Genomic DNA, 18,691 nt, shown 5'->3' with positions numbered 1-18,691 from the left:
TTTCATTTTAGGATCTGACACAAGTGATCCACCCTTTAGTCTCCTTTAATTGAATAACTTACTGCACCTATTATTGTATCACGTTCTAGTTCAGGGATGCCAAACTCAAATGACCTGTGGACCAATGGGCGTCTAGTCTGGTCTTGAGAAAAAAGAGCAGTAAAATAACTGTTTCGTGATGATATTTCACAGAAAGTAGTATTTTATTCTGTCTATGTTCTATCACCTCGCTGGCAGCTGTGCCTCAGCCACACGTACTGTCTTTAAACAAGAGGAGGTCACAGGCCATGTTTGCATTATAACATGGTATGAAGTGGTGGGCTGCACATGGCCCACCGGCTACCAGTTTGACAATTCTACTTTCATTTATCGTATCCTTGCTTATAGTACAATTATTCATTTGAGCAGTAAAATAACTGTTTCGTGATGATATTTCACAGAAAGTAGTATTTTATTCTGTCTATGTTCTATCCCCTCGCTGGCAGCTGTGCCTCAGCCACACGTACTGTCTTTAAACAAGAGGAGGTCACAGGCCATGTTTGCATTATAACATGGTATGAAGTGGTGGGCTGCACATGGCCCACCGGCTACCAGTTTGACAATTCTACTTTCATTTATCGTATCCTTGCTTATAGTACAATTATTCATTTGTTCGTTATTTAAAAAAAAAAAGATTATTTTACCTTCGATGCTGATTACCCTTTAGTATCTTCGCCTTCAGTGTTTTCCTTTGCGGCTGTTTGTGAGTTCCATGATAGTGTTTTGCCTCACTTCCTTCTCTTCCTCACTACTGTTTTAATGCTGATCTGTTTCCCATGATCGTGTTTTTATCCTGTGGAGCACTTTGAGATGCATTGCCTTGTATGAAAACTGTTATATGAAGGTTTTTTTGGATGACAGCAGAATAAAGAATTACGAGCAACAAAAGCTTTTGTGAATAACATAAAGCTGCTTTAGTAGAGCTGCAGAATAAAATACAAAGCTGGAAAAGAATGAAATTTGTCCCTTTAAAGGCAAGGCCAAAGTTATTATAATTTACCCTAAGGGATTTCAACCAGTCCAACTGTTGTGAGTCAGAGCCAGAAATATCAGTCACGTGGTGGCAAGACATTTGAAATCAGGGCACAAGTTATTTTTCCTTCTATTCTCTGGGTTCTGCCTTTACACATTTCTGGATGTCCTCACGACGTATCCTCTGAGGGCCATTCATTTGAAACTAAATGTATTAAAAAAAAAATGTCATAAGTATTTAATCAGATTGTGTGTGAGAAACAAATGGCCCAAGACTTCTCCATATTTCTTTTGTAGATTAACCATATGACGGAGAACGTGGAGAGGAAGTTGCACCACCGAGAGGAGTCAAACTTCAGAGGCTCGACAGCTTTACTTGTCAAACTAGAGGACCAGGTAGCTCAAGCAGCTGCTAACGTCCAGAACGCCCTGAGCGAGGTAAAAAAAAAAAAAAGACAACTTAAGCAGCCTAATGAAATGGTTTTAAAGAGTCAATAAGGGAGGAACACGTTCTTCTTTTCCTCTCAAGGTGTCTTACATAGAGAACAGGATTGCTGCTCTGAATGCTTCTGGTGTGCCTGTGGACAGAAGGAGAAAGGTAAAGACCTGTCATTTTCTTTAAAGGTGTTTATTTTATGTAGAGTCAAAGTTTAAGACTCAGAGCTGTTTAAAGCAGAACTATGCAGGATTTTTACCCTAATTTAATAGCTTTTGAATCATTGTGTTGGTTAAAGACCAACACAGTCTTTAACCAACTTAAAGTCTGTTAGTGGAAAACCTGCCTTGCAAGATCAGGGCCAGAGTCCTCAGAATGAGGAGGTCTCGCGAGAAACACCAATTGCTTCACTACACACACACACACACACAGACCCCCTAGCCAGGGACCTGCTATAAGATCAGCTGGCTCAGCTGAAAACAGATTCACAAGGCCAGGAGAGGTTGAGGGAGGGGGAGTGTCAGCTCTGAGTTTTTATGACAGTGAGGATAAAGTGGTAGGTGATGGATGGATGGGTGTTTACGGTGGTGTCGTAAAAATATGTTGTCTGAAACTGTAGGGGGAGCTCTGTAGAGAAAAGTGACCAAACTTGCTCACTTAAAATACCTTTTCCATCAGTGAAAAATCAAACAAGTAGACACACTGGACTTAATTATCAAGCTATTTTAGTAGAGATTTAAACTTAATGTCTTGGACATGCAGTTTCGTGGCTCCACCCCTGTAAATTTTAATCTAAGTCTATAAGAGCATGTGTCTCCAAAGCAGGTCTGTCTTTGATGAATGATTCTATCCTCCAAAGTGCCATTCCCACATTCTTACATCTTTTTCTTTGTCTTTCTGTGTGTCTCTCACTCCGGGGGTTTTGTAGTCTGCGATCCCGATCCAACCACAGAGACTTTCCCACATCAACACAAGTAAGAATCAGCACTGACATCTTTACCTTGTTAAAGTCAAGAACATGATGATCTGCTTTATCTGGAATAGTATCTTCCAGTTCTCAGTGTGTTGACTGATTGAATAGTTCATGCAGGATAGTGGTTGTTTTTCAAGGAATAAAGTAACATTTCATTCATCGGTGTTCAGGTGTTTGTTCCAGGAACTCAAGGGCTACTGTGGCAGCTCAGTTGTCATCCGTGGAAGGCGTTGTTTCTAATTAACTTTCTCCTTCATACATACAAGAAACAGCACCGACTGTTCCCGGAGTGAATTTTGAAGTTTGGATGTATAAGATACTGACACATATGGTGTGTTTACACCAGCTCGACTCGCCTTGGCACAGCACGGTTAAGTTGTGTTTCCATTAGCATAGTACCTGGTACCTGCTCTGGCGAGGTTCCAAGCAAGCTGATACTATGCGTGATTTCGCCAGACTGAGTGCGGTCACAGTGCTGTCGTCAGACTGTGCTCCTGTCATGGAGGAAGTACTGAACAAATAGTTTTGATAAACAACTGCCTTGCAAATCACTCGTCACTTGTTTGTCTTATTCTGGTTCTCAACATGGGGCTAGATTTTCCTCCAGCCGTCGTGTTTGTAACACATGAACTGCAAACTGACAATTAAAGCAGTGCCATGCACTCCTCCTTTGTCCTCCTGCTCCTGCTCACACATGGATGTACAATATAGTTGCTGTTTGTCTCCAGACCAGGTGGACAGATTTGTGAGGAACTCCCACTACAGGGGCTCCCTGACACAGAGGAACCCTGTGAACAAGCCCAAGACCAGGGCGGCCTGTGCGGTATGACCCCACCCTGTGGTGCTGGGTGTTGTGAAGAGTTCATTTCCAAACATGACAGAAGAACTAACCATTTGAATATTTAGAGGAAATTCGGACGCAGCAGGATGTTACTCAGACTTTCAGCTGACTCACATGTACATGGTGGAGGCATGGAGGGTGTGTTGTTTATGACTGCACCATATACAACACATGCAAGTGTTGCTAATGTTGCTTCTAATTTTGGACATGAACTCTTTGTAGCTTGGTGTCACCTGGTGGTGGGCTTTTAGTTGGGCTTAGTTGTGGTTTTGAATAATGAAATTGCTTCTTCCTGTTCAATCAAGGACACGCAAGATCACACCTGCTTCTAACGATTAGAATTTCCGTTTCTGATTTTCTATTTACGATCTGAAACCAATTTCTTAAATACTTCTTTAATCCCTCAAATTTGGCAAGGTAGTTAGTTACACATTTTCCTGCAGGGAGACATTTTTTACACTTTACACACACTTTAAATAACACAAGGTTAGTAGCTTGACTGCTAAGATATAAGGGAATACTGCTACTGATGTAAAATGTTTCCGTGCTTCGGTCTGGTGCAGTCCAGGATCAAATCATTGCCGTAGTAAACTTCCCTGTGATCTGTGTATTAATACAAGTGTTCAGCCTCCTCTTTCTCTCTGCCCGTCACACACTGAACTTCAAGCAAATACACTAGTTGTGTTACAAGTTGTAACAGACAACATTTGGTATTTTCAAACAGAGAATACGTTTGTGTGTGTACTGGGAGACGTGAGATCCAGACACTTGTGGTCACAGGACAAGCATTCAGGACATTGTCAAAAACCTCCCAATATTTCTTTCCTGCTCCACATATTGGGTATTTTTCCATTTTACAAAGCAATATGTGGAAATATGGAAGTAAACAAAAAGTAAGTAAATCATTTATTGTGAATAAAAAGAGATACTTTATTGCTAATCTGACACACATACCCCAGTATTAAATACCTTAATTGGAACGATCCATTAAAAAGTCATATCAGATAAAACCTGTTCAATTAGGTGTCTCTGACTGAGACAAACACTGTCCTCTTGTGATCACATCTGTCAGGGCAGATGTCACTAGCCGTTCTGAATAAGTATGTGAACTCTCTCTCCTGTGATTATCATTGTTTGTTCTTATATTTTGAAACAAAACAATGGACAAAGTGTGTTTCTTTTGGGTTTATTCTGATTTTATTTCTTCAGCGATCACTCACAGTCGCTCCCAATGATTCACAAATCATCAGCAGGTTTATAATGAGATTCTGTTCTCAATGATTGTAATAACAGAAAGATTTCCAATAGATTAACCCTATGAAAGCATGGAATGACTGATCACCTAATGATCACTGTCCCTCTCTCTTGTGTCTCTGTCTGTCTCGTTGCAGAAACCACTTATGACGCAAGGCTCATGAGGAGGAGACTGAGTCTTATGTGACCAAACACTTTTTGTCATCAGTTTTTTGTGAGTTTGACGTTCCACTGAATAAATTGAGGTGTGTGTCACTTACTTATTTCAGAGATTGTCTCCTGGAGTGGGATTGTGTCAAACTCTATTAAATACTATGCCCTTTTGATATTAACAAACATAACATGGTATGCTGTTGTATTTATAGCATATGATTAAAGTGTATGTTCAGGTTTTTTGAAGTGTGGTTATACGTGATACTGACTTATTGTTAACAGTGGCTGCACTGTTATGCACGCTCTCAATGAAAGCATGGCTCCAATAGCAGGGCCTTAATGAAAACCTGATTTTAGCCCCTTAACAAAGGGCTCAACAATAAAATCTCCACCTGCTTAAATCTACAATATGTAAAGGTTATGTTAGTCACTTCATCTCATCATTACACAACTGCACAACTTAAGTTTGTGCTGCTTTGCATATCGCTCCCTCTCAGCACCATAGTCAAGAGAGAAAATTAGCGATTTCACATCACATGACACCAGGAGTTGTTGATCTTCTGCTGTCTGGATCGTTATTTTGTGACTTGAGTGTTTCAAATCTTTTATTCAGATTAACCAATGTGACACAAACTTGCCAAATGAGGATGAAATAAATGTAAGAGGGCATACATTTAAAGTAGCTAAAATCTCTTCTTTTTTTCACTTCTCCACTGGCAGCCATGCTATCATTGAACACAGTGCCTAACCTGAACTATCCCTTTACATGATATGCATTAACATTGCTAGGTTCATTCATCTTATATATATACCTTTGATTTAAACTCATGTAAATTGTTGTGCTGCAAAGGTATTCACATTACATTTCTCACTATAATCTGACATCGGCTTCCATGCGGCCCCTCTCAGCTTTTTCTTTTCTGTCTCTTGACATTGTGAGTCTCAAATCAAGGCAATCAGGAATTAATTATGTTAAATAAGAATACAGTGATATGTTTTGTTTTGTGGCATGATATCATTTTGATTTATAACAAGACATTCAAAGAAACCTCTTTTTTTTTTTACATCAGAATTATTACTGATTATTGTGGCGTATACTGAACTTGCATTGTTGTCACTTAAGTAAAATTGTTTTTCTCTTGTATTACCATAACACAATGTACAAAAGTAACTTCTGATCATTTTTCTTAGTATTGTCTCAATGAATCAACAGTAGTTGTCTCTCAGATGCATATGAGGAAATGTCTAATTTTCTATTTTTCCTACATTTGTTTACTCAATCATTTGTAGTAGGTGTGTGTGTAGGTGACAAATTGAAGGAAAGTGGTGAATGAGATGAGGATGACGTCGCTATCATGTACTTGAGGCTTTTCCTAGAATTAGCCGCCCTTGTGTCGATTTAAAATCATTGTGTTAAACTTCACAGAAAGTGACACTTCTGGAGCTCAGAGAGAAACGACTCACTCTGAAGCCAACACTGAGCTGCTTAATCTAAACCACTGTTAAGTCCAGACCTGTCTTTCATTAAATTTCTAAATATAAATATGCAATCAATTGTTTTGTCTTTTAGTAAATTACGTACAAATTTTTTTTAGCCTTTGACGTTACAGCTGCAACTTCAAAGAGCCAGCAGTTCTCCAGGCAGTGCAACTGTTCTGCCTTTGTTCCTTCGTGTTGTAGCACATGTGCATTATCACACCATGTCCTTAATAAATCACTTGCCTGTTTAGATCGCATGACAACTGTGTTTGTGCTTGGAATCCACAGGGAAAGGTGTATTATTATGAGGTGGAATTAACACCATGGAGTGTTCCATTGGTCAGCGGTTCCCAAAATGTGGACTGTGGCCCCCTAGTGGTCCTTGAAGCTACTGCAGATGTTCCATTATGTTGTATGCTCACAAGTCAAGGGATGAATTTTGTGTTTGAGATTGAGTATGAGTCTGGAAAGCGTGTCACCTCCTACTTCCAAGAGGTGTGACTTATGGAATTAGATTGAAATGCCTCTGTACACAAGTGGATAGATAATCTTTAAAAAATCTATTATTTGTGCTGATTTTCAAAGACAAAGTGGATGACGTCATTAAAAGGTGACCAAAATGAATGAAACAATCCGTTAGCTTCTATATTAATATGGTGTGTTGGAAACATTCAAGCTAATGTAATTACACTATTATTATTAATATATATATGACAATTAGGTCATTTGATTTTTAGATATTTTAATCCAGAAGTGGGTTGGGGCTGTTGAATATTAAATAGTCATCTTCTGCTGCAGACTTATCCTTTTCTGCTGACTAAGTGCACATTTTACTCGTCAGCTTTGATGACATCAGCATATCAACACCGCCAGCAACCGTCTCCCCGCACACATGCAGGTAAAACTTTACACTGTGAACTTTGACTTCACCTATAGAAATAGCAAAGGTTTGTCAAGTTCAGTTCTGCAGTTCAACCATTGTCCTCGCGGCAAGTAAATTTGCTCAATTTCCCGCAATGATTTGGAGCTTCTTTGGGTTTTTCAGGGCAGTACAAGTACGATATGAATTCAAGATTAAGATGCTCAATCTCCTGAGATTAAATATGAAAGAGCCTGCATTTTTTTTATCGAACCAGGTCATCCTGCAGTGAGGTTGTGTGCAATCCTCTGCACTGTCCTGCTGTTGCTGGGTCCATCTCTGTGTCCCTCATGTGGAGAAGTCTCCATTAATATAAAAAGTAAGGAATACAAGAATACTAATGCTAACATTTTATGGAAGCAAATAAGCTTAAAATATATTAATAACAAAACAAATAATCATACAATAAGTGCAGACCATATATATGACATCAAGTAACCATGACACACATAAATATCTATATTTAACCATTAAGTAATTAATCACATTATGATTTCTTTTTTTTGTGTAATTTTGTAAAATGACTATTTGGGGAAATGATGAATGATAAAAAATAATATTAAACATTGTATGAACTAAATTGTAGTGGATTGAGTTTTAAAATAAATATGGATACTAATTTAATTTTGTAATCAAAACTAACCTTTATCACATTATGTTATTTACATAAATTTGTAATTTCACAATGTCATATGTATTATTTTCAGTAATTCTGACGACCCCAAACTTACATTTTCCTATTTTTTTAAGCTGGAAGCAGAGGTGAAGGGACAAATTCCAGTTTTCGCTCCTGCTATATATTTGCTATCATGCAGAGCCCTTATTGTCATTGTACAATAGAATATAATTTGATGTTCAACTTCAGTAAAACAGTGTAAAATCACACAAGAACACACTAAGAAATGAGACACAGACACAAATGTGGTGTCTGTTCAGTTTTGCACTCAAAAAATTGAAGTACTGTGCCGGTTGGTTTTGATGATATCAAATTACAGATGTATCATCCGTGTTGTTCAGGTCCAAACATCGATGTGTCCTGGTATATGACCAGTGTGGACAAAACTGAGAGGAAAAATAAGCATCTGGCTTTGGTCACAGCCAGAGTTTACACATCAACAACTGATATTGACAGTAATGTTTGAATCATACATTACAAACTCTATGGATGATACAAAGTATCGTGTGTTCTCATTCTCTCAATTATTTCTATTGTTTAGTTTGATGCAAAAAAAACAACATAGACAGTACTTTTATGAAGTCATAAAGTCAAAACGACTAATGTGACTTTCTCACGTGAAACCATGAAAACATGTGGACTTATGCGTAATAAGGCCTGGAAACACAAATCAACTACATCAGTTATTCCCAGAGGCTAGCTTGGGAAAATTGGAGAGAGGAGGGTGGGAAATTTTGTTTTGGTCACCAAATACATTTTATTTTTCTAGCCTTTTACTTAAGATTGATGTGCAATTGTTTCAATGAACAAGTATAAAATGAAGCTGTGATTCATCTATCAAACACAAATTACTGTATATCTTTTGGAAATCAAAATAGTAGGTGATACAGGAATGGTAATTTGTCAAAAATGTCAAAAATCATCATGTAGAAACACTGAAATTCATGAACGAATGCTTTTTAATGGTGGACTCAAACGTGTGCATCACTTTAAAGCTTGAAGGTGGGTGGGTCTGATGCTTAGTGGCTATCAGAGGTTGTGGTGTTTTATTTGTAATTGGAACTCGGAACTCTGTGAATGAAGGTTACTGAAATCCACACCATGTTGGCGGAGCTGCCTACACATGTGAAGAGAAGCCTCTAAGGGCAGGTGTAACGGGTCCACAGCCAGGTTAGTGGGACTTGACAAAAAAAGTCACACGACTGTGGCGTATGACGCAAAGTAGAATTTTGTAGTTTCATCATGGTGCCAACCCGAAGTTCCCTAGTTCCTATGCAATGCAGACCCACTCAGGCTTTCGAGGTGATGCAATTAACCCTGTTTTAAGTCGATGTGCCATCAAAATTATGTTGAAGACATTATCTGAAGGTGGAAATCCTTGAGGATGTTAATACTGAGGAAAGAAACATATTTACAGCCTTAACCTGGAGCGTTTTGTCCCTAAACCTAAGCACATTCATAGCCAGGAAATGGTTACATCAGCCTCATTTCCTCATTCCCACCAAGAGTGCCAAAAGTGATTGAAACCACATCTGTGTACATGCAAAGCAAGTCTCGTCATTTTAGTATTGAAACATTGCAGTAGAGAGGTTCAAAGGCAACATATAATCCAGACAACTGAGCGGTGTAATAATCCCACAAAGACAAGCTCACGTTACCTGTTCTATTTTGTGGATCTCATCCTCTTAACATTTCTTTTTTTTGCTCTGGCTCTACAGAAGCTTTTTAAAATCCCTCCCCATACCGATACCCGTGTCGGTATCGGTCGATACAGAGTACCGATACCAGTGTGTTATAAAAAAATATATATACTACGCCTGCATGACTGTGATATGATTATTATTGGTGGTAAGGTTTGGCTCAGGTTAAACCCTCTGTAAAACATGAACGAATACAGCAAATGGACACCATTTATTTTTACCAGTGATATGTTATTTAGTTTTTCAGCTCGTACATTTGTTTTGACTCTGGTCCAAACAACGCAGCACTGGCAGAGCTTCATGTTTCCATGACGACTGACCGGGAAAGGACACACGTAGTTTTTACATGACTCCAGATTGTTAAAATGAGTCTCTGAAGTAACGCTAAACTTTAAAAACAGAGGCATACATACGCAGGACACAGGTACGCTGGTTAGTTGTCACGCTGCTGTTTTCGTTTAATAAACGGGCTGCTTCAGTTTGACTGTAGGCGCACTAACGGAGCTAGCGCAGCTAACAACGCTAACGGAGCTAACTGGTAAATACTGCCAAACTGCCGACATGATGCGCTAACGTTAGCTCCTTGTCTACAGGTGTCGGGTGATCAGGTCTTCTTCGCCGCTCTTGAAACAGTTGCTCTGTGCTGTTTTAGAGGTGTGAAGAAGAACTGAGCTCTAATAAATGATGTGTTATAGGATCGGTGCATGGACTCGAGTACTCGCCGATACCGATGCCCACATTTTCGGCACTATCGGAATCGGAACAACTCTAACTTGGAGTCTGCATCCCTTGGAGACCCACTATTGTGAAAACATGAGAGAATATTTTGCAATAAGAAAGAGTCTGATTGCAGGGATGTTAAGTCACTTTGTATGGCAGTGTGAGCAAGCTAAATACATGCAGATTTAATATCAAGGCTGGAATCATTCAATCCTGGTGTTATTGATGCACAGGGACATTGAGATATTTACAATTGTTGGTTGCAAAAGGGCTGCTGGGAAATCAGGTGACCTCTGCATGGGGGATCTCCTGGGGCTTTCCAGGGGATTTTGGGGGCCTCAGGAAAAAGAGGCCTGGGGGTCTAGATCAAACTTTCCTTTTGACTTGCTAAAGCGATGGCCATGGTCCAGATCCTGATGTCCATACTGAGCTGGATCCAGATATCCATTCTGAGCTGGATCCAGGCATCATCATGTGACGTGTCGTCTCATGATGATGCCTGGATCCAGTGTGATCTGTGACGACACATGAGGGGAGAAAGAACAGACACATCAGTCAGAGAAAATAAAACCAGTTACTACTACAGAATTTTAAAAAACACTGATACAAACTGACAAATGATCTACCTGTCTGGGGATTTATTCAAACAACAATAGCACAGACAGTTAGGGCGTAACTCTGCAGCATGAAGAAGGAATGAAGGTGTTTCTGTGATGCAGATCCTCGAGTTGTGTCTCCCTCCACTCTAACAGACCATCCTGCTCTGCTCCGATACTCTCATGCACTCTGTGGGCTGAGACGCACCTCTGTTACCATACAAATCACATTCACATCACAGTTGTATTCAACAGGAAAAGAAAACATGATGTCAGAGTTCAGCGGATCGAGCAGTGAAAGAAAACTGGCACTATGTATTTTCAAACTGCCAATAAAGGTCAGATTGACGAGGATAAAGTACATTTGCTTTTCACATTGGTATATGCTGCCCTCTACTGGTAGATTCAGGGCATCTCTGTGGAGCTGGAGCCATGTGTTTGTTTCCATGACCAGATTTTCACATGTAAATTGATAAGATTTGTAATCATGGATTGGATCAAAATTTGAAAGCTAAAACCTTTGATCCTCAGAAATTTGAATTACACTGTATTCCGATTTTGTTCCTGACTTGATTTCAGGAACAAAATCAGGTCTTATTGATACAATTAGATTTTGCTCCTGATTTTCTAAAATACTAATAAAATAATTTATAAATTCTATGCCTTGTTAAGTTTTATGTCACACAGGCAAATTTCCAGGCAAAAAAACTAATTTGAACTTCCTGAAGCAGGCAGGAGTGGATCAACAACTTATTTGTGCTGTGATGTATATCAATGATTTGGGTTTTGGTACTTTACAAAATTCTGTTTCCATCTAGAAAGGCCCACATAATTGTAAAATAAAGGGGTAAACATAATCTTAAAATGTCGTAGACTTGTGCAGGTGTAGTTTCAGTGAGCCTTTTGGTAAGTGTCAACAATGTTTTCCCTTCAGTCTAATACCTGGCAGCCATTTAATCAGCCAGAGCACCAGTCCGTATTCCCAGAAATGGCCTAAAATCCAAGCTGTCCCTTTAACTTACCTATAGCTAGCAGAAGCTCGCTGACTTGGTCCCCTGACATGGCTGATGTCTCTGTGAAGGATAAACCCCTGTCACTGGCTAGACTCTGTCCTTCCTGTGTGATGACAATGACATTAGAAATGATAACGTCAAATATCAGTGTCTACAGTGAACAGGGGCTGATTGTGATGAGGTATATTTTCTTTGTGTGTACCTGCACTGAGACTTGCCTCTCCTCAGCCAGATCCCCCTTGTTGCCCACCAGCCACATGACAATAGTTCCTGGGATATAGTGTTTCTCAAGCTCTTTCATCCACATTTGAGCTCTGATAAATGTTTCCTACAGTGACACAAGCACAATTAAACTCAAGAGTAGCCAAGAGGAACTGAGGTGAATCATTAACCCCCCCAGCATGCCTCTGTTCCGTTTACCCTTTTTGTGATATCATAGACCAGGATTGCAGCATGAGCTCCTCTGTAGTAAAGTGGCGTGACGCTGTGGTACTTTTCTTGTCCGGCCGTGTCCCATATCTCAAAGCGAAGAGTGACATCACTCAGATTCACCACACGGGTCAGGTAGGCACCTGGAGGGTCGAGATATAACATCTTCACTTGTAAATCTAGACAGTTCTCAATAGGGATGCCATGTCGGTATCAGCCAGTATTGGCTTTAAAATTCATGATCAAATATCTACAAACAGGTTCTTTTTGCAGATCCCTCAATACACTGAGTGCACAATTATTAAGCAAGTGAGTATTTTGACTATGTCATATTTTTTGGGCACATTTTCCAACTCCAAACTTGAATGTTTGTATGGATTCAAGCATATTATCAAGGTGTGCATAACTATTAGGCAGATTATTTTCCTCAAGCAAAATGGGCCAAAAAAGAAAAGTCAAAAATTAAAAAAAAAGTCAGAAGAATGCAGCGCTCTTGTAATTGCTTAGATATTGGGCCGTGATCACAGAACCATCAAACGTTTTGATGGTCAACAGACACATGTTGACAGAAAAGACGCAAATTAACTGCCAAAGGTTTGAGAAGAAATGTGAATCTACCCGGTAACCATTATCCTCCAGAGCTGTCGTATTCCAGCAACGCAATCTACCTGAAGTATGCACAAGTACAAGGTGTAGAGTGCTCAGAAACATGGCCATGGCCGAAACACAACCACCGCTGAACAAGACTCATAAACTGAAACATCCAGACTGGGCCAAGAAATATCTGAAGTGCAGATTTCTTCAAAGGTTTTATGGACAGATGAAATGAGAGTGACTCTTGACAGACCACATGGATGAGCTCATGGCTGGATCACTAATGAACACAGAACTCTACTTCAAGGTGGATGTGGACCGGCATGGGCTGCTATTATTAAGGATGAATTAGTTGGACCTTTTCGGGGAATAAAGATGGACTGAAAATCACCTGCTAAACCTACTGCTAGTTTTTAGAAGATACTTTATTCTAGCAGTGTTCAGGAAAAAGTTTCATTCAAGGAGGCCATGATTTTTATGCAGGACTTTGCTCCGTCACATGCATCCAAGCACTCCACTATGTGGCAAACCAGCAAAGGCCTTAAAGATGACAGAATGACGATATAGCCCCCTTCATCATGTGACCTAAACCCTAATGAAAACTTGTAGGCCCTTCTTAAACTGGAGATTTACGGTGATGGAAAACAGTACACCTCTCTGAACAGTGTCTGGGAGGCTATGGTTGCTGCTGTGCAACGGATCAAGAAACTGACACACAGAAAGATTGTAGATGTGCCCACCCAGTTCTTTCAGTTGACAAGGAATCGAGCAGTCATCGTTAATGGAGAAAATGTCGAGTTTGATATTTTTACTACTATATTAAAATATATATATGTTAAAAATCTGGTTCCTTTAACAGTCTTTTGTTTACTACATCGTTCCATATGTGTTCCTTCATAGTTTGGATGTGTTCAGTATTAAACTACAATTTAGAAAATAAAGAAATAAAGAAAAACCATCACAAGGTGTGTCCAAACTTTTGACTGGTACTGTATATATGAATGTCTTTTTTTGTTTTAATTAACTCATTTTGCATTTGTGTCTGTGTTAGAGCCATGGAAAATATGAGGCTTATGTTTGCATTTTTTGTGCCTAATTAGTTAGCACCTATGTTGCTTTAATTTATAATGATTAATCATAACTGATATTTTGTTTTATCTTAATACAATTAATGTTTATTCAGTTAGATCATTTCATTTATTATGCTCTTATTTTGACCTACTACCACAAACCGATACTGCCGTAAAGCACAGCTTATTGTAGTAAACTGTAGTAAATGAGCCATGTGGGCACCTGTCGGCATCTCTGCGTTCTAATTAGGTTATCAGAGCAGGACGCGAGCAACAATGTTGCTTAACCGTCATTTAGGCATAAAAAACTTTATCTTTTCCTGTCAATTAGTTTGAGGTGACAGACCTGATACCAAGGATTTTGCTTGACGACTTTTATTTTTTGTTCAATGTGGATTACACTGTTTATTGTCTCACGAAAAGCACGAGTACAGAAACGTTATGTCCTGCAAGAACGGCAAATAGGTTGCCACTTCAGTCTGTACAGCGCAGAAAATAAGTATTTTTCTCAGTAAATATATTTCCGATGGGACTATTGGGATGACATTTTCACCAGATTTCCACCCGCAGTATCTTCATAGTGTACAGACATAAGGTTATAACATTTATCATCTCCTGGCACAAAAACAAGATAAATCTCAAACCTACAGTTATTTTTCCAACGGATTAATGGATTTATGATATTTAACCACAGCTGTAACTGTCATGAACTCACATCCCACAGTCGACGATGGACTCCTAAACTCATCCCTCCCAAATCGCAGAGCCAAACTCGACTTTCCCACACCAGAACTTCCCAGAAGCACCATCTTGACCCTGAGCGTCCGCAGGGGTCGCCTCAGAGTGTCACTGTGGAGTTGCACTCCACCTGGCACCCTTGGGAGACGCTCCCCCATTCAGAGACAGAGAGACAGAGTAGAAAAATCCACAAGTCCTGATCCTGTAGGGTTTTATTTTTCCTGTTAAAAATCAGCAGTATACTGTTCAGAGGAACAAATGCGTCTTCTTTGTCGTTGCTTCTATTTCTTTCACAGATAATAAAACTAAAACCAAAGTCCAGTCTTAACTTGTAAAACGTCAACAACACAATCCCACTTACTGCCGAGTCGTAAAACCTTTCTCAGTTATCACACCTGGTGAGTCCAACAATGAAGTCAGCATTTCTTGTTTGTGACGCTTTGGAACATTTCTGACTGTCAGAAAGTTTGTTCTTGTCAAGTTTAATTACCTGTTATGTTAGTGTTGAAAGCAGAAGCTGATTATTTCGCATACACAAACATAAGCCATGTTCAAGTGATCAGTAGTTTAAACAACATGACTTCCCTGGATTCTGCACACAGTCTGGCCTGTTTTCTTCCTGCTCTTAGCTCCTCGCATCACTTCTCAGTCAACACAGGAGGGCGCCGTTTCATTTCTAAAAAACTTTCTGTATGACTGCTAATCAAGTATTGAAGCCTCACAGTCTACGATCATAAATCAGTCATGTGGTGCTCTTTTTCCACACATTTAATTTTTAACAAGTCAATAAGTCATTGGTTGTTTGTATATTTACATTTATAATATATATTTAAAAAGTTTCCCTGCTGTACACTACAGTGAAAAACAACAACAAAGTCTTTGTATGTACACTCATGCTTGGCCAATAAAGCTGATTCTGATTCTGGAAGGTTTTACAAAGTTCTGGAAGGTTTTACAAAGTTCAATACATAATAATACAATGGCAGTTTTTGCATTAACTCATTATATCATAGTATTATAATTTTGTAATTTCAAGGGTTTTATCCCAGTTCTATTTTCATTATTGTTATTACTATTATTGCTGGACTTTTTGTAACACGGTATAATAAAGGCTATTCTGTTCTATTCTATTCAATATTGTGTTTTATACATAAGCTTTTATTTGTTTTACAATTTAAAAGAACATATCCATGTTTGTATTTTATCTTTTTGTAAATTAGATTATTTAATATCTGTCAATGTACAGGCTCCATGCTGCTTAATGTGCTCTTATTTTGTTTTGCAATTCAAGGTACGTTGTTTATTTTTTGTTTCGAGTGTATTTAGCAATCCTTTGTGCCTGGAATTCATGTCAAATGCCTAATAATAGTACCAATTGTTATTATCATTAATATTGATAATAATAATAATAGCACTGTTGTTGTTATCATAGCCAGTCCACATAACAATTGATATGACATCACACAAAGACATAAAAACAACCTCTTTAGTCTATGATACAAGATTTAAAAATACCTACTGAGGTCACTATAAACTCTCCCCTGCCACTCCTGACACAGTGCTCTGTGACATCAAGATTATGGGATGTACAGTACATTGTGATTGACTCATTCAGAACTGAGACTGTCTCTTTAAGAAACACAAGCTCTCTCACTGCTCATCAGTAAAAATAGCAGAGGGAGTGTGAGAGAAAGCCAGAGTCCATGTCTTTGGCTGCAGCTTTGGTTTCTGCCTGAAACTGATCCCTCAACAAGTCCCCATCCAGAGGTTGGTGCTGCGTTCAAGGAACCTGCGTAACTCTCATCAGGGAGACTCGGATTCACCATCACTTATGTGGTGGGTCGTAAATTAACGCAATCGTCCAGCAATTGGCGTGCATCAATTTTGTGTAATAGTGACACACTAAAGATTAGACACAAATATGGACCATATTGGGCCTCAATTTTCACCGTACACACCACAAATAATTGAACAGATAAATCAATAACTGATGGATGCACAATATTGTTGCTGTCAACTACAGAGCTCAATTAGTTTCTTCTGCAAGTAAAATTAACATATTTTATTTACATGTTTTATTTACATCAGCCTATACCGATATTGTGCCAATAATATTGTACATCCCTAAGAGTACCATTAAATCATTTGCCAAAATATTGAGCTATTGAGAATGAAATTTTCCCACACAGCCAAATTAACTGTGACTTGTCATTATGCCACATTTGTATGTGTTTATTGCGGAAGGTGGATATTATCAATATCATTATCAACATAGTAGTTATTATTGTATTATGTAGCACTATGTTGTTGGTACTAAAACAACAACAACAAACTGAATTGCGTTTCACGGAACACGATATATCCCACACGACGTGAAGGCAACATGATTGGGTATTTGCTCAGAAGTTCGTGCGACAGGTACGAGTTCGATGAAGTCCGTCGCACTGTGAAGCTGCCCCTCACACTACAGCATTAGAAGCGACACATTTATAAAATGTTTGAACTGTAGTTTGCCTACAGTTAGTAGGGGTTAGGGGTTTATGTTGTTCCCACAGAGTGCGTGGTACAGTTGCGACGCTGTTTAGAGTGAAGCTGCAGTGGGGGCGCTAGCTTAAAGAGAGACGCACGTGCTGACTTTACTTCACTTCACGTTTCGAGTCCGCACTGTGACGGTCTTCACAGGAAGGAGTGTTGAAACGGATGTATGACAATGAGCCGCGCAGAGCAGTGGCTGCTCTCGCTCCTCCGCCTTTAACTTGACATTTTAGGGACACACACCATTCTGTGTTGGACTGTTCGGTGCTGCTGCCGCACCGCAGGAGTGAAGGTAAACTAAACGCGACTCAGTGGATAGGATTCGAAGCTGTGTGGCGAGGAAACATGGGGACGCAGGGTACAGGACGGAAACGGTCCACGAAGAAGGATAAGTCGACGGCGGAGGACGATGCTCTGAATCTCATAGCGAGAGAGGTGAGCGGAGTAGTTTGATTTGAGTGAAGACGCCACACACCTTGTTTGTTTTTGTGTCGCCAATAACAATGGGATGATATCGCGGTTAATCACAATAACACAACACAATAAGTTAGTCATGGGGAATTTGGTAAAAATGTGAACTAAGTTTTTATTTTACTTGAGTGACGTGAAAATGATGTGTAACTTACTAACATACAGTCCTGGTTATTTATTTTAAGTGCCACAAGTGGGCGCTGCATCCTTTTGGTCTTCATTATTTATTGCGTCTTAATGGATATTAAAAAAGAAATATAAATATCCTGAATAACATGCCTTTATGCCGTTACAGTATTTAAAAGATAAATATGAATTAGTTCATCTTTTGCCTTCAAATCTGTAGGATTTTAGGTGTTCACAAATATGGCAAACCCTTTGTATGAGAGAAAGTCTGCTTAAAGTCTGGACATCAGTCCATCTATGATAAATCAATGATAAATGTTAAATAATGAATGTTCTGGACAAAAGAACTAATTGATTAATGGATAAAAACAATATATTTATTGATGATGTTGATGAAACTAATCTTAATTGCAGTCCTAACCATCTTTGCTGACCCTGTTCTACACTGTGCTCCCTATTCTTTAGTTAGACTTCCTACCATCCAGGCAACTGCTGGTCTGTTTCCTGTTGTTACAAATTTGTAAAGACTTGAAACCTGCTTAATATGCAATAGGTGAAACTATTTTTAAATGTTGCTTGGTAACATAGTTGCACCAAAGGTGTGTTTTATTTTTTTAACCAACACCGGAGAGTGTTTGTCAAGGATTTATTCAACAAGCAGCAGCAGCAGCAGGAGGAGGAAAAACATTTCCTGTGTGAAATCCATGTTACAATAAGACAATAATCACAGGCAACAATTATTTTCCTTGCAATAGTTTATAGTTTTTAACTGATATGAGACAAGAGGGCAATAATTCAGTCACGATTAATGGAATAGAATTTGTCTTTAGTCCACATGGCCACATGGCAGAATAGTGCCTAGCACTGTTACAACAAAAAAATAAGTTGTGGAGTTTGCTGTGTGTGTGTGTGTGTGTGTGTGTGTGTGTGTGTGTGTGTGTGTGTGTCATTATATGT

The 18,691-nt window shown here is 39.1% G+C and overlaps 3 protein-coding genes across 9 annotated transcripts in view; 2 read left to right on the top strand and 1 right to left on the bottom strand.

The window, feature by feature from the left end:
* Positions 1 to 6,395, top strand: part of mlphb (melanophilin b) — a 46,094-nt gene extending 39,699 nt beyond the window's left edge. For 4 of the 5 annotated variants that reach the window (XM_044019751.1, XM_044019754.1, XM_044019752.1 and 1 more), the window contains 5 exons: positions 1,309 to 1,449; positions 1,541 to 1,609; positions 2,376 to 2,421; positions 3,149 to 3,243; positions 4,653 to 6,395. In XM_044019751.1, the coding sequence (XP_043875686.1) occupies positions 1,309 to 1,449; positions 1,541 to 1,609; positions 2,376 to 2,421; positions 3,149 to 3,243; positions 4,653 to 4,679 (378 nt within the window). In that variant the 3' untranslated portion in view covers positions 4,680 to 6,395. The remainder of the gene's footprint in view (positions 1 to 1,308; positions 1,450 to 1,540; positions 1,610 to 2,375; positions 2,422 to 3,148; positions 3,244 to 4,652) is intronic. The other variant, XM_044019753.1, reaches the window with a different exon arrangement.
* A 3,769-nt stretch (positions 6,396 to 10,164) lies between these two features.
* Positions 10,165 to 15,201, bottom strand: LOC122765136 (ras-related protein Rab-17-like). Of its 2 annotated transcripts, none has more exons than XM_044019247.1 (7): positions 15,093 to 15,201; positions 14,580 to 14,804; positions 12,192 to 12,343; positions 11,974 to 12,099; positions 11,781 to 11,874; positions 10,789 to 10,955; positions 10,165 to 10,677 (listed from the first exon to the last, which is right to left on the bottom strand). In XM_044019247.1, exons 2-6 carry the CDS (start codon positions 14,758 to 14,760, stop codon positions 10,828 to 10,830), a joined length of 681 nt encoding a protein of 226 aa, XP_043875182.1. In that variant the 5' UTR covers positions 14,761 to 14,804; positions 15,093 to 15,201; the 3' UTR covers positions 10,165 to 10,677; positions 10,789 to 10,827. The 2 variants fall into 2 exon arrangements, with proteins under 2 accessions (XP_043875182.1, XP_043875183.1); XM_044019248.1 differs by lacking the exon at positions 15,093 to 15,201 and having other exon boundaries at positions 10,165 to 10,626; positions 10,672 to 10,677; positions 14,580 to 15,060.
* A 1,789-nt stretch (positions 15,202 to 16,990) lies between these two features.
* lrrfip1a (leucine rich repeat (in FLII) interacting protein 1a) overlaps positions 16,991 to 18,691 on the top strand; it is a 59,736-nt gene continuing 58,035 nt past the window's right edge. For both annotated transcript variants that reach the window (XM_044018347.1, XM_044018346.1), the window contains exon 1: positions 16,991 to 17,572. In XM_044018347.1, the coding sequence (XP_043874282.1) occupies positions 17,483 to 17,572 (90 nt within the window). In that variant the 5' untranslated portion in view covers positions 16,991 to 17,482. The remainder of the gene's footprint in view (positions 17,573 to 18,691) is intronic.

This window comes from Solea senegalensis, linkage group LG2, assembly GCF_019176455.1.
Source record: "Solea senegalensis isolate Sse05_10M linkage group LG2, IFAPA_SoseM_1, whole genome shotgun sequence".
In the NCBI taxonomy this organism is placed as follows: Eukaryota; Metazoa; Chordata; class Actinopteri; order Pleuronectiformes; family Soleidae; genus Solea; species Solea senegalensis.
Note: the sequence above shows the minus strand (reverse complement) of the source record. Positions and strands in the feature narration are given on the sequence as shown.